This window comes from Ahaetulla prasina, chromosome 9 (genome assembly GCF_028640845.1).
Source record: "Ahaetulla prasina isolate Xishuangbanna chromosome 9, ASM2864084v1, whole genome shotgun sequence".
NCBI classification, from domain to species: domain Eukaryota; kingdom Metazoa; phylum Chordata; class Lepidosauria; order Squamata; family Colubridae; genus Ahaetulla; species Ahaetulla prasina.
In genome coordinates this window covers 34,774,990-34,790,470 of record NC_080547.1, presented here as the reverse complement: position 1 = coordinate 34,790,470, position 15,481 = coordinate 34,774,990, and the positions used below count along the sequence as shown (strand labels likewise).

At 37.7% G+C, this 15,481-nt stretch overlaps 1 protein-coding gene across 1 annotated transcript in view; it reads left to right on the top strand.

Moving 5' to 3' along the window:
• The window catches only part of LOC131204032 (zinc metalloproteinase-disintegrin-like MTP9), a 50,447-nt gene extending 35,488 nt beyond the window's left edge, over positions 1-14,959 (top strand). Inside the window, exons 12-17 of the mRNA XM_058194833.1 lie at positions 1,571-1,748; positions 2,253-2,342; positions 3,548-3,743; positions 5,176-5,278; positions 9,889-10,012; positions 14,612-14,959. Of these exons, the coding sequence (XP_058050816.1) occupies positions 1,571-1,748; positions 2,253-2,342; positions 3,548-3,743; positions 5,176-5,278; positions 9,889-10,012; positions 14,612-14,644 (724 nt within the window). The 3' untranslated portion in view covers positions 14,645-14,959. The remainder of the gene's footprint in view (positions 1-1,570; positions 1,749-2,252; positions 2,343-3,547; positions 3,744-5,175; positions 5,279-9,888; positions 10,013-14,611) is intronic.
• Positions 14,960-15,481: the final 522 nt, after the last annotated feature.

Below are 15,481 nucleotides of genomic sequence, written 5' to 3'. Positions count from 1 at the left end.
AGAGGAAAAGGAAACAAAACAAATCGAAGGAATCTTCTCAGCAATGGTCTTGTGCAAAACTCCCCATAACTTTTGTGTTAGAGTTTTGTGTAGCCTCAGTGAGCATGCCACTTATTGATCAATTTCTGGTTTCTTCTGCTAAAGCCCTAGGACTTCATTGCCTCATATTTCATGCAATGGCTATGAAGTCAGGGAGTATGGAGAAGGCTATGTAGCCTTTCCTGTCCTTACTGAAGGATTTCTGGGCATCATGATTACTTTTTAATACTTCTAGATACTTCATGGTGTTTTGTACAGAAGACCTTGCTTGGAAAACAATTTTGCTCAATAAACGTCACCAAATGGTGGTGCAACTTTGACCTCGAAAGAAGACCATCTTGTCTATTTAATGGCCACCAGCAGATTGTCTTTGTGTTCTTATATTCAAGAACTAACCTGAAAGCCAATTTTTGTATTCCTAAAGATTCGTATTAACATTAGGAAGCTGCTTGGTGGGCTTATGATACCATGTTTGCATCCATTTAAATATGCAGTTTTAGTGGTCAGTGGGACGTTGCTGATATTATGAAGTTTCAACAAAAGAAATGATCAATGAATACTTTAAGGCAAATAGAGAGTTAGTATACTTAGCTTTTATTTGCCACAAAGTATTCATTGTTATAAAAACTACTATCCCTCCAAAAGAAGAAAAGGAAACAAAACAAATCGAAGGAATCTTCTCAGAGATGGTCTTGTGCAAAACTCCCCATAACTTTTGTGTAAGAGTTTTGTGTAGCCTCAGTGAGCATGCCACCTATTGATCAATTTCTGGTTTCTTCTGCTAAAGCCCTAGGACTTCATTGCCTCATCTTTCATGCAATGGCTATGAAGTCACGGAGTATGGAGAAGGCTATGTAGCCTTTCCTGTCCTTACTGAAGGATTTCTGGGCATCATGATTACTTTTTAATACTTCTAGATACTTCACGGTGTTTTGTACAGAAGACCTTGCTTGGAAAACAATTTTGCTCAATAAACGTCACCAAATGGTGGTGCAACTTTGACCTCGAAAGAAGACCATCTTGTCTATTTAATGGCCACCAGCAGATTGTCTTTGTGTTCTTATATTCAAGAACTAACCTGAAAGCCAATTTTTGTATTCCTAAAGATTCGTATTAACATTAGGAAGCTGCTTGGGTGGGCTTATGATACCATGTTTGCATCCATTTAAATATGCAGTTTTAGTGGTCAGTGGGACGTTGCTGATATTATGAAGTTTCAACAAAAGAAATGATCAATGAATACTTTAAGGCAAATAGAGAGTTAGTATACTTAGCTTTTTATTTGCCACAAAGTATTCATTGTTATAAAAACTACTATCCCTCCAAAAGAAGAAAAGAAAAACAAAATTCCACTGTTCTGTTAGCTATTTTGTTAGCTTAGAGAAAAAATCACCAACAAATTACTTTATTAGCGTTAGAGGAAAAAATCACTGAATTTCTTCATTAGCCTTGATATATGTGTTTGCAATGAATTCTGTTCCTAGTCCAAATATGGATGATGTCCTGATCTTATTTTGTTTCATCTCTACAGTTCTGATCCTTTAGATGAGTTCAGCTCTTGTAGTATCCAGCAATACCAGACTTTCCTTATTAATGAGAGTCCACAATGCATTCTCAACAAACCCTTGAGCACAGATATTGTTGCACCTGCAGTTTGTGGAAATTACTTTGTGGAAGTGGGAGAAGAATGTGACTGTGGGTCTCCTGAGGTAATGGGTGATTTACCTCTCCAAGAAAACCCTTCCCTACTGAAAACCCCTATTTTGTTGACATGGCCACATTATCTGGCCCACTATTTTCTTGAGCTGCTTCCTCCCAGAACTTATGACCTTTAATCTACACTCTGGTCCCTAATAATATTTTTATAAAAACAGTAATTTAGTGAAGTGTTCTCTTTATATTGTTAGATACACATGTAATGGTTGGTAATAATGTCCTTGAGAGACAAAAGAAGGAGGAAAAGTCGACTCGATGGTCACATAAGGAGTAGATTCTTTTCACACAGGAAATATCAGCTATGTCTGTTTCACACAGATATCCCATCATCCATTTGCAATAAGAAACTGTTTATGTATTTGGTAGCATGAACCCATAAGAGGGAACAAATTGCAGAAATATATTTTTCCTTGGCAGTTTCCCTCTTCAAAATAGACCAATTCAAAAAGACCAGGCCAAGAAGTTTATGACATCATTTGATATGTTTTGATTTTCAGGATTGTCAAAGTGCCTGCTGTGACGCTGCAACTTGTAAACTGCGAGATGGACTACAGTGTGAATCTGGAGAGTGTTGTGAACAATGCAGAGTAAGACTTGTTTATTTTTAATACCAAGAGAGATTTTCCCCGGCTCCATACTAGCCATATAAAAATGTAATATTTCTTGGCTGTTTACTATGATCAAAACATTTTAACTTATTCCTATCCCTTCTACCAGTTTATTTGACTCTTTTGAAATTATCCATAGGGAGGATAATTTAACAAAATTTCAGCCTTGTCTCAATCTAAAATTTGTTCTTTGACTGAGTTTGCATGAAATCCCAGTTTAAATAAGGGTGGGCAATGTTTGAGATTGATGCCCTAACTCAGCTTCCTGACTTTCTGGAAGATTCTAAGACAGGGGTGGCAAACTGGAGGTCCACCGGACGGATGCGTCACGTGCAGCCCACAGACACCGCAGCTCCGCAAATGGGAAAAACATTGTGAAACGTCACATGATGGCAATGTGATGCAGCAAGTTTGATACCCTAAGAGGTCTCTGGTAATGCTGTGATATTTTTCTCTCTGAGACTTTTAGGATGGAAATCAATGCAGGATACTCCTGGAAGTAAAATTGCTTTTTTCCCACCTTAAGTTCTCTACCTGCTTTCTAAAGCCCTAAATTCAGCTATTTTGGTGGTACATTCTGGAGGTGCTGCAGGACCATGAAGAGAGAGGTGCAAGTTCCTCATTCCTTCTTTATGGGATCTCAGTTGACTCGGCAATTAACTTTTTGAGCAGAATGGCCCAAAATATTTTGTTCTTTCCATATTTTCATCACAAGCCTAGATTCACAACAAGAGACAGCAGCCACTTTTTTTTTCAGCACATCTCAGAAAAGTCTATAAATGCTTCTTCTCATGTAAAGAAATAAAAATATATCATAAGAAGTTCAGCAATTAACATTTGGTTGCTTATCATGGCAGCCCAATTGATTTTCACTTTATGGTCGGCCAACAGGTAGAACTTGTGTTTAGGAATTGAGCTTTTCATGATGATCATTTTCTCATAACAAAAAAGACAGAGTTTATTATTATTATTATTATTATTATTATTATTATTATTATTATTATTATTATTATTATTAAGTAGGACTTCTAGGCACTACGCACAATTGCAACAGGGCAGGGATGCCTTGCTTGGTAATCCTCAAGACAGATGTAAAGGAGGTTTTGAAATGTGTTATGAATCATGATTTGGCTCTTTGATCTCTAAAGAGTCATAGCTGGAAGTATTTTCCATTCTCACCACAGTTTAAGAGTGCAGAAGAAGAATGCAGGGCATCAAAGCATGACTGTGACCTGGCTGAACACTGCACTGGCCAATCTGCTGATTGTCCCACAGATCTCTTCCAGAGGAATGGACATCCATGCGAAAACAACCAAGGTTACTGCTACAATGGGGCATGTCCCACCTTGGAAAAGCAATGTATTGCTTTCTTTGGAAATGGTAAGTCAACCTTAGGGTTTCAGAATAGTGGTATTATAAAAGACTAAGACATTGCATTAATCAAAGATTTTCTCCTTTGTATCCATAATAAATCATCATTACATTTTGGTTCTATAATAGAGTAAGAAGGAGCTGGGGGGGGGGGTGTCTTTTAGTCCAACTCCCTGCTCAAGTAGGAAACATTACACCATTTCCCATCTCTCCTTAAAAAATCTCCAGTGTTGGAGTCCCTACAACTTCTGAGGGTTTTGTACAGATGTAATAATTTTTCAAGATGCAGTTCTTTCTTTGGAGGCTTAGAGCCAAGTCCTCCAGATCTTTTGGTTTAAAGCTCTAGTTATTCCTAGAGGAAATGGCCAATGGTCCAAGATGATGGCAGTTGTAGTCAAGAAATCTGGAAAGATTGACTTTGGGGAAAGAAAGCTTTTCTGGGTTGTGGATACATTCCCAAATTGGAAAAAGATCTGAGCCGATCTCAATGAGAGATAATGTAAATTTATTGTGGGACTGTGTGCTAAGAATATTCAAACCACAGCATTGATATTTTCTTCACATTTGGCACAATAATTGAAGAAACAGATGTTGGGGATCACTCCTGACTTTCAGACTATTCACAAAATTTTCAGCATTTTATGCTGAAAAATGAAACTGAAAATAAGTTCCCTTTTTCATCTAAGGTAGATAGTGTTCAGTAAACAGGGAGATTTATCGTGGCCATAGATCAGTGGTACAGTGAGGCTTGCATATAGAAAACTCAAACACAGGTTTAGGGTCATTTGCTGGATTATTTCCATTGCTTTGAAAATGGAAATCTTAGTTCAAACAAAGAAATCTTTATTTTGGTCAGTTAAATAGCATAAAATGATGTAACATTCCAAAGAATGATCAATCTTTTGCAAATAATCCAGCTATATTCAAAAAGGCTTATGCCCAGGAACTGATAGGCCTCAAACCAAGAATGACACATGATGATTCTTACAAGCTGAATTCTTTCTTCTTTCACTCCTGTAGACAAAATCTTGCTGGACTAAGGACTCTACTGTCTGCATCTACAATACACTCTGTAAACTATTAGGGAGGAGCTGTCTTCACCCTCTTTCTCTTACACGTAATAGCTGGAGGGAATTGCCTCTTATTTCTCTGGACTGCACCCCCTCCCACCCAGGGATCCCCCTCTTCACTACATTCCAGCACAGGAATGTTTCTTCAATAGTGTTCAAGTTGGAAAATGAAGAATGAGCACACAAAGGAATGAGATAGTGAATGCTTCATGTATAATCAGAATTAGATAAATAATGGGTTACAAAATAATAGGTTACAAATATTAACTATAGTTTTTTTTAACTCATCTGAGATCTCTTAAGCCATTCTTTATCCTGCTGGCATGTTACACTCTCATGTATTTGTCTTGATTTCTAACTCCCTCTTGCAGATATAATTGTGGGTCCAGATTCGTGTTTTGATAAAAACCTGCAAGGGACTTATTATGCCTACTGCAGACAGGAAGATGGTGTAAACATTCCATGTAAACCAAAGTAAGCAATCTAAATTATTTTCTTCTATGATGATGATATAATATAAGGATAATAAGAAATATGTTAGGGTCCACCTCTATGGGAATATGATTCTGTCATCTAGCTAAAACAATAGAAATATGAGTCAATTTCTGTATGGCTAATTTCCCTTTGTTTTCCATCTTGGGAAACTGCCTTTTAAAAGATTGTGTCAAAGGAAAGATAGTTCTTGACTTACAACCATTCATTTAATGACTTCTAAGAAGTGACTTACAACTGGCCCTTGCACTTGCAACTGTTGCATCATTCCTATAGTCATGTGACCAAAATTTGGGTCCTTGGCAATTGTAGTGATTCACTTAACAACCATGGCAAAAAGATCATAAAATTGGGTGCATTTGTGGTCATAAATCAAGGATTACGCTATAATTAGCCTTTCTCTTTGGGCTGACATCACTCAGCCTGTTTACCTTGCATATTATTGAATAAACCTTGGTTGGTGAGTTTATGAATCACATTTAGGCATAAATCACAATTTAGAAATCACAATGGCTAAATTTGCACCACAGGTTGAACCCAAACTAAACTTTTAGTGATGTGTATAAATCTAGACTCTGCTTTTAGCTCTTACACAAGCACAAAGACCCCTGTGCCATTGTTTCTTGTTATGAAAAGGGAACCTCTTATTTTATACATCCCTATTTCAATCTTTATTCCACTTTACTCTCATATTTTTTATTAGACTGAAATGGAATAATTGCTATTTTTCAGGGCAATTTTCCTCTCCAATGTTTATTGCAGTTGCCCCAATATTTGGATTTCAACTCTCATCATCCACTGATAAGAGATTATGAGAATTTTAGGCTAGAAATCTGGAAAATCTCGAAAGTCTCCTAAATGTAAATTAAAAAAAATCTGCTTTAAATAAGAGCATTACTTCCTCTTAAGATAAGAATCCTGAGTCAATCATCTCCACCCTTAAAAACAGGGAAATCAGAATGAGCCACTTGGAGATACAGGAACGGTGTTTTCTATTTTATTCCAAACCTTGAAACACCTTGTGAGATTTTTCAGTTATGTGTTAGGGGCAACTAGTTCCTTCTGAGGCTGAGCAAACTTCTGCTTCTCCATTTGTAATTAAACAAAAACACATAAAGGTTAACCCAAAATCAAGATTGTTAGCACAGTCATTCATGCCCTGGTCCCAGCTGGACTATTGCATAGGGCTACCCTTGAACAGTATTTGGAAGCTACAACTATGATCTTATAAACACCAACCTCTCATCTCTTGATTGGCAAAATCTATTCTCTAACTGTATCACTGCTGAAGACCATTGTAGAGTTTTCCTACTTGAAGTCAATAGAGTCATTAAACTATACGTACCACAAACCACCACAAAAATCAGAAAAAACAAATTACCCATATCAATAAAAAAACTCCAATCCAAAAAAAAGAATCTCTTGCGAAAAAACAAAACTGGCTATGTAGCCAACTTCAGAAACCGCTACAAAAATATATGCAACCAAATAAAGATTGAATGCACCAATTACTGCATCAAACAAGAAGAAGACCTTCTGCGCACAAAATCCAATCGGGCTTTCTATAATTTTGTGAACAACAAATTTAAAAGACTCGAGATCCATCCCACCCCTAAAAGGATCTAACGGTAAAGAATATAATGATGAAACAGTTAAAGCAAACCTCTTTAACACATTCTTCGGCTCAGTCTTTGCTAACAGCAATGGCTCATACCCAACATTCCCCAGTCGTACCACCAATGATCACAACAACCTAACACAAATAGATTTCACAGAAGATAATGTTGAAAAGGCCCTTTGCATACTGAAACCATCTCTATCTATTGGACCTGATAGTCTATGTGCATACTTCTTAAAAAAGTTTTCCACTAATATAGCAGAACCCGTAAGCATAATCTTTGAAAAATCTTTCAGGACCAGCTCTCTTCCCAAACTATGGTCACTAGCCATGGTCATCCCTGTCTTCAAAAAAGGAGACCCCAGCCTAGTTGAAAACTACAGACCAATTTCTTTATGCTGCATCACCTGCAAAGTAATGGAATCAATCATCAACCAATCCATCACACTCCACCTAGAAACAAACAACCTACTCTCTAATAGACAATTTGGTTTCAGAAAAAAATTATCATGTAATTTACAACTTCTTCACTGCAAAAACATATGGACTACAAATCTTGATCAGGGCAAAGCAGTAAATGCAATTTACATAAACTTCTGTAAAGCTTTTGACTAAGTGGTACATGACAAACTTCTCCTAAAACTAAAATCCAACAGCATCTCTGGACCCCTCCACAATTGGATAACAACGTTCCTGTCAAACAGACAGCAAGTGGTCAAAATAGGCAGTGCCCTATCAAATCCTGTTCCTGTCAAAAGTGGTGTTCCCCAAGGCAGCGTTCTTGGACCAACACTCTTCATATTATACATTAACAACCTCTGTGACCATATTATAAGTATTTGTGTTCTCTTTGCTGATGATGTTAAAGTATTTAGCACTACCAACAATATGGCTACCGTTCAAAAAGACCTTGACTTTGTGTCGGAATGGTCAAAAACTTGGCAACTCCAAATCTCAACCAACAAATGCTCTGTCTTACACATTGGAAAAAAGAATCAGAACACTAAATACAAGCTCGATGGACATTACCTTGTAGATGACCCTCACCCCGTTAAAGACCTTGGAGTTTTCATATCAAATGATCTAAGTGCCAAAGCCCACTGCAACTACATCGCCAAAAAGGCTTTAAGAGTTGTAAACTTAACTTGCCTAGCTTCTTCTCCAGAAAGATTACACTACTAACCAGAGCATATAAAACATTTGCTAGACCAGTTCTTGAATACAGCTCGCCTGTCTGGAACCCACACCTCATTTCTGACATTAATACAATTGAGCGTGTCCAGAAATATTTTACAAGAAGAGTTCTCCATTCCTCTGATCACAACAAAATACACCACCAGACTTGAAATCCTGGGTGTCGTGTCCCACTCCTCCGCTGAGGGCCGGGTCAGGGAAATCCGAATCAGGTGTGCCTCTGCAGCTCTGCCAAAGTCCTAGCAAAGTCCTCAAGGCAGGCAGGAGACCAGAAAGTGACTTCAGCAAGATATGTTTAGACTTTGCCTGACTCAGAGAATGCCAGAAAACAGATCCTTTATATAGGCCATGGGGTGTGGCTCCATGACTCAGCACTTATCCAGGCCTGCCCCTCCCTTCCTTCTGTTGCCTCCGCCTATCAAGTCTTCTGACGCGAGGGTCACTCCAGTCGGCAGCTGTTGGTAATAAACCTTCCTCAGGCTCACATGCTGTGGAGGAGGGGGAGGGATCTAACTGCTCCGTTTGCCTGGGCATGGAGCCAGAGCTGGGGGCTGGAGGTATTTCTTCTTCTTCAGCCTGTCTGGGCATGGAGCCAGGGCTGGGGGCTGGAGGTATTTCTTCTTCCGTGTTTGGAAGCAGATAAGAAGACCCCGGCTGAGGTGAGATTGGATGAGACACAACACTGGGTTTAGAAAATTTAGAACTCCGCCACCTTCGACATGACCTGAGTTTAACTCATAGAATCATCTGTTACAATGTCCTTCCTGTTGAAGACTACTTCAGCTTCAATCGCAACAATACAGAGCACATAATAGATTTAAGCTTAATGTGAACCATTCCAATCTTGATTGCAAAAAATATGACTTCAGAAACAGAGTTGTTAATGCCTGGAATGCACTACCTGACTCTGTAGTCTCTTCCCAAAATCCCCAAAGCTTTAACCAAGGACTATCTACTATTGATCTCACCCCATTCCTAAGAAGTCTGTAAGGGGCGTGCATAAGAGCACCAGCATGCCTACCGTTCCTGTCCTAATGTTCCCTATGATTATATATCGTATAGCTTACATATCGTATAGTTATTTCATGCTTATACTTATATATACTGTTGTGACAAATAAATAAATAAATAAATAAATAAATAAATAAATAAATAAATAAATAAATAAATAAATAAACAAACAAACAAACAAACAAACAAACTGGTACAGAAGGCAATGACACAGACAGTCCTGGAGGCCCCTGGCAGATGGCAGATGTGACACCATTGTTTCACAAGCTGCACAGGTTGCCAGGTTGCTTCTGGGCCCAATTCAAGCAGTTGGTCATTACCTTTAAAGCCCTTTATGACATGGGCCCAAGATATGAGTGGAACTGCCTTACCTTGTTGGGACTGACCTGCCCCAGTCCTTCAGTGGAAAGGGCCTGCTTTAGATTTTGGCTGAGAGAATCTGAAGCAGGAGAAAAGCTTTTTCTGCTTGGTAATATTTTCTTATGAGAGGTGAGATCTGCCCCCAGAATTCTGGCCTCTCGGAACAGCCTATAAACTCGGCTCTGTCCCTTGACCTGGGTCCCCGACATGGGCCTGCTATGGTGTGGCTGGCAGACCAGGAAGAGACGATTCTTGCCCATCATCTTGGTCTCTATTTTTTCACTTTTATTCTAATTATAATTGTTTATAGCAATTTCTAACCTTTTATTATATTATAAGTCAGCCAAGAGAACAACCTCTCATTATTCCCTTCTTTTTAATTAGAATGAATTCACTGTTTCCTTTTCAGGGATGTAAAGTGTGGCAGGCTATACTGCACACAGGGAAACTCGGATGGATGCCTTGTGATGTATTACCCAGATACCCCAGAGGATGGAATGGTTGAACCTGGAACAAAATGTGGAGATGGAAAGGTTAGTAAAAGATTACCTCTAATCTGTGTGCTCTAATTCCAAAGACTGATCACTAAAAACGTCACAATGGATCTTGCTGAAAAGCTGGTTTAGATTTTCCACACTACAGTGAATCTACATAGAAAAAAACTACCTATCTAGCCTTCTTTTGGTTTTCTTATTTTGTTCTTCCTTCAAACAACAACCACAACAAATGAGGTGAATGCCAGGGCTGTTTCTTTCTTCTAAGAACAAAATGCCTTCTCAGAGCCTTGTGCTTCTCCTTTGCAACACTTTCTCTTTTTTAAAAAAACAAGTTTTTATTGATGTTTTAATTTCCCCCCCTACACACATACATGGGTTATGAACAGAGTATTGGCCATATCATGTCTTATACAATTTAATATATTCAAATATATTTTACTTAGTTACAGTTTTTGCCAAAATATTTTTTTCATAATTTTTATTCATATCCTAATATTTCCTTGCTCATTTCACTAAGTCACATCATCTTTCGCCCTCGAGTTCTAATTTCTCCATTTTTATTAGTATGCATTCTCTTTCATTCCTTTTTTTATTAACTATTTCAATTTTTATCCTAATATTTTCAAATATATTGGGGTTGCCTTTATTCCATTTCATCTTTTCCTTTTCAGAGCAATCCTTTCGTCTTCTCATTCTTCTTCCTCCCTTCTTTCATCCTACCTACTTTCTTCTCTCCTCTCCTACTCCTTCTCTACTTCCCTTCAGTGGTGGGTTTCAAATTTTTTTACTACCGGTTCTGTGGATGTGGCTTGGTGTGCATGACATGGCTTGGTGGGCGTGGCTTGGTGGGCGTGGCAGAGGAAGGATACTGTAAAATCTCCATTCCCATCCCACTCCAGGGGAAGGTTACTGCAAAATCCCCATTTCTTCCTAATCAGCTGGGACTCGGGAGGCAGAGAATAGATGGGGCTGGGGCCTGTCAGAATTTTTACTACCTGTTTTTTTATTTATTTATTTATTTACATTTATATCCCGCCCTTCTCCGAAGACTCAGGGCGGCTTACAGTGTGTAAGGCAATAGTCTCATTCTATTTGTATATTTACAAAGTCAATTTATTGCCCCCACAACAATCTGGGTCCTCATTTTACCTACCTTATAAAGGATGGAAGGCTGAGTCAACCTTGGGCCTGGTGGGATTCGAGCCTGAAGTAATTGCAGGCTGCTGTGTTTTAATAACAGGCTATCTTACAGCCTGAGCCACCACGGCCCTTACCTGTTCTCTGAACTACTCAAAATTTCCACTACCGGTTCTTCAGAACTGGTCAAAACCTGCTGAGACACACCTCTATTCCCCTTCCTTTCTCCCCCTTGTCCCTACTTCCTCCCTATCTGATCTTCTCTCCTATTCTTATTTCTCCTACTTTTCCTCCTCTCCTCTTCCCTTTCTTCTTTCTCTCTCCCTTTCCATCTCTCTCCTTATCTTTCTCCATTGCTGTATTTATTTTCATTTCAATACTTCTGGTGTTCAGGCAACCCCGATTTCTCATTTATTGAGTATATTTCTCAAACCTCCCCTCATATATTTTAGTTATTAACATTGTCTTCATCTTATTCCATTTGTATCTTACAATCAATTAATACAATCTTCCACCTCTTATTTTCTTAGAGTTTTTGTTCACAACTTCAGTAATTATTAGTCCCTTCCAATATTATACATCATTTACTAACATTTCAGTTTCATTTCCTTTTACATCTTAATAACAATCATTTTCACTTATAAACCATACTATCTTTCACATTCCATCTGCTGGACTATTTGTTGTTATTTTTTAAGACAATATATTGCTTCTTTTTAACCTTCTTTACAATTTTATATCTTAACTTCAATTAATTTTTCCATTCTTTTATATATTTAAAGTTTATTTCCTTACCATCAACTATAATTCTCTCTCATTCCATGCATTCTCAGACACAAAAAGAAAAAGAAAACATACATCCCATTATATCTTCCACATTTCATTTACTTCTCCGTTTTACATTAAACAATATACACCTTCATTTCACCCCTTCACTACTCTTTTACAATAATCTATATATTTCTATGTATTTCTTCTAATTTCCATCATTCCTAATAATTTCTAACACTATTTTAATTTCTTTTCTACTATTCATTTTTTCTTCCTTTTAACCATTTTCTTTGTCTCTCCAAAATCCCATCTCTTAATATTTTTCTTCCTTTCTTTTATCTTTTTTTCTCTCTTTCTTATATCTTCTTTTCCACCTTCTTTCTCTAACTTTTACTCTTTTAATTTCCCCCCTCAATTTTTCTCCATTTCCTCCTCTTTTTGTTATTCTGTCACTGCTAATCCCAGTGTAATCATCTATTTTTTTCACTCTTGTAGTTTTTCCCTTCAATCTTTTCTTCTTTTCTTCTTTCTTTTTCAAGGTATCCTTCCCCTTCTTCATTTCTGTTTTTCCACTATCAATCCCAATAGGAACATCTGTATTTTTATCCTCACTCATTTCTTTTTCAACATTATATTTTTGTTGCTCTTGTTTCCTCATAATTTCTTCATTGTTTCTTTTTTTATTTTTAAGCCACAGCTCTGCTTGTTTATTCCCTTTAAAGGATTCTCGCACCATTTGAAGCATCTCCCATAATTCCTCCCAATTCTCCAATATAAGGAGAAAAACTTTTCAATATAAGGAGAAAAACTTTAAATTTATTTATTTTAATGTATGTATAGTCCACATTCAAGTCCAAAATATTGTCTCTTCCCCACCCCACTTTTCTTTTTCTGTTTCCAAATGCAAACCAGTTCAGATGTTTTTTTCCTTTTTTTTTTTTCTGGGTCGTCTTAGTTCTAATCTAGATCTCTCCAGTCTTTTGAAGCTATTCCACAGCTGTTTAAACAAGTACTCCTTCAGTGTTCCTTTTTCTCTTAATAGTCTAAACAATGCAATGTTTTGTTTTTTCCTCTCCAGTGATGTTTCTCTCCAATCCACAACTCCCAGCAATAAAATGTCACTTGATAATCCACAAAACCAATTCCTTTGTCTTCCTCTATTTAATTCTTTTGTTAGCAAAAGATGCTTTCTCTCAATTTTTCTCCATTTCCTCCTCTTTTTGTTATTCTGTCACTGCTAATCCCAGTGTAATCATCTATTTTTTTCACTCTTGTAGTTTTCCCTTCAATCTTTTCTTCTTTTCTTTTTCCCCTTTCTTTTTCAAGGTATCCTTCCCTCTCCTCATTTCTATTTTTTCCACTATCAATCCCAATAGGAACATCAGTATTTTTATCCTCGCTCATTTCTTTTTCAATATTATATTTTTGTTGCTCTTGTTTCCTCATAATTTCTTCATTGTTTCTTTTTTTTATTTTTAAGCCACAGCTCTGCTTGTTTATTCCCTTTAAAGGATTCTCACACCATTTGAAGCATCTCCCATAATTCCTCCCAATTCTCCATATTTTTAATATAAGGAGAAAAACTTTAAATTTGTTTATTTTAACTTATGTATAGTCCACATTCAGATCCAAAATATTGTCTCTCCCCCCCACTTTTTTTTTTCTGTTTCCAAATGCAAACCAGTTCAGATGTTTTTTTCCTTTTTTTTTTCTGGGTCATCCTAGTTCCAACCTAGATCTCTCCAGTCTTTTGAAGCTATGCCACAGCTGTTTAAACAAGTACTCCTTCAGTGTTCCTTTTTCTCTTAATAGTCTAAACAATGCAATGTTTTGTTTTTTCCTCTCCAGTGATGTTTCTCTCCAATCCACAACTCCCAGCAACAAAATATCACTTGATAATCCATAAAACCAATTCCTTTGTCTTCCTCTATTTAATTCTTTTGTTAGCAAAAGATGCTTTCTCTCAATTTTTTTCTCCTTTTAATATTTATTTTTTCTTCCAATACCAATTTTAAATCCACATGAAATGTTAGTTCTTTTAGGGCTTTTGTCTTAAAAATCCTCTTTGCTGTTTGTTTCCTCTCACTTTAAATTTCCGCATGCCAATTAGCCGGTAAATTCAATCTGAAAAATCTCTTGAGCTTTTAAAAAAAATATTTTTCTTCTTACCTGCGAGTTGGCCAATTGTTCGCCCGGTAACAATACTCCCTCCTGCTCAATTTTCTTGTGTGGCCATCCCAACTTTGGCAGCTCTAGTGCTGCAGGGAATTCGCAACTTCCTTGTTCGCGCCAGCTGGTGCCTCCTTTCTTCGCTGTCCCTCCAGGACAGCTATGGTCCATAAAGAACCCCCCCAAATGACTGGAATTTTGGCGTTCACCCCAGAGCACTGGGGCACACCATCCCGTCGCGAGGCTGGCCATGCCTCTACCTCTTGCAACACTTTCTCAACAGTACTTTCTCTTAACTTGTGGGTACCTCCATAGGGAAGGTGGCAAAGAGAAATGAGAAAATCAGGGCAGAGCTGCTTGTGACCCAAAGGTCTACAGTTCAATGAAGCCACTTAGAAGTGCTGAATCCACCCCAAAGCTTATGTGATAGGATCAGGACTCACTTCTCCCTGTCTTTTTATACAGTGTAGAACCTGAAAGAAGTTTGGGTTAGTTCTAAGGAATGACAGAGCTTAGTTGTGAGGAACTCTATTGATAATCTCTTACTTTGACTTTCAGGTCTGCAGCAACGGGGAGTGTGTTGATGTGTAAACAGCCTACTGATCAACCACTGGCTTCTCTCAAGTTTGATTTTGGAGATCCTCCTTCCGGAAGGCTTCCCTCAAGTCCAAAGAGACCCATTTGTCTTTATTCTACTATTAAATCACTCTTAGCTTCCAGAGGGCATTTAAAATGTGCAATATTTCTTCTCCATATTTATTCTTATTATCTTTGGATATAATCAAACCTTTTACCTGCCACAAAGCTCCATGGTCATGTAAAACACCAAGAACTTATTTGCTGACAAGAAAATGAATTGGCTTTCCAAGATGTAGCTGCTTCCATCAATAAACTATTCTCATTCTGCATTTTGTAAAGGCTCATCTTTCAAATCTGGTTTGCTGAAGTACTTGCATGCAATCATGAAGTAAACCATCCAAGTTGGATTTAGCTTATTCACATTCTGTCTCATTCTAGCTCAGAAAGCACCCCTAAATATAAATCATTCACATATTGCAAAACATGTGTTTTTCAAAAGGCAACTGGACTTTCTTGGCTTTTCCTTGAAAATGTTGCCCTTCTCATCCAAGATGCTTCTTCAGTTCTTCAAGTCCAGTTGCCTTTTGAAAAGCACCTTTGAGACCACTGTGAGGTGGATGATTGAGAATCCCCATGCACATTGCAACACAGTAAGCCAGAGCCAGAGCTTCACCAAAAATGGTTGGGCTATTTTCAGATCCTTAGGGTAAGACAGTCCAATATAGCTGAGCTCCTGTATGTGCTCCTGTAGCCAGACAAGCTCTGGCTATCTGCTTGAAGGGGAATAGAGGAGAAGGCATCCTTTAAGTCCAATACAGTTAACCATGAAAAACAAAGGTGAAATCAAAG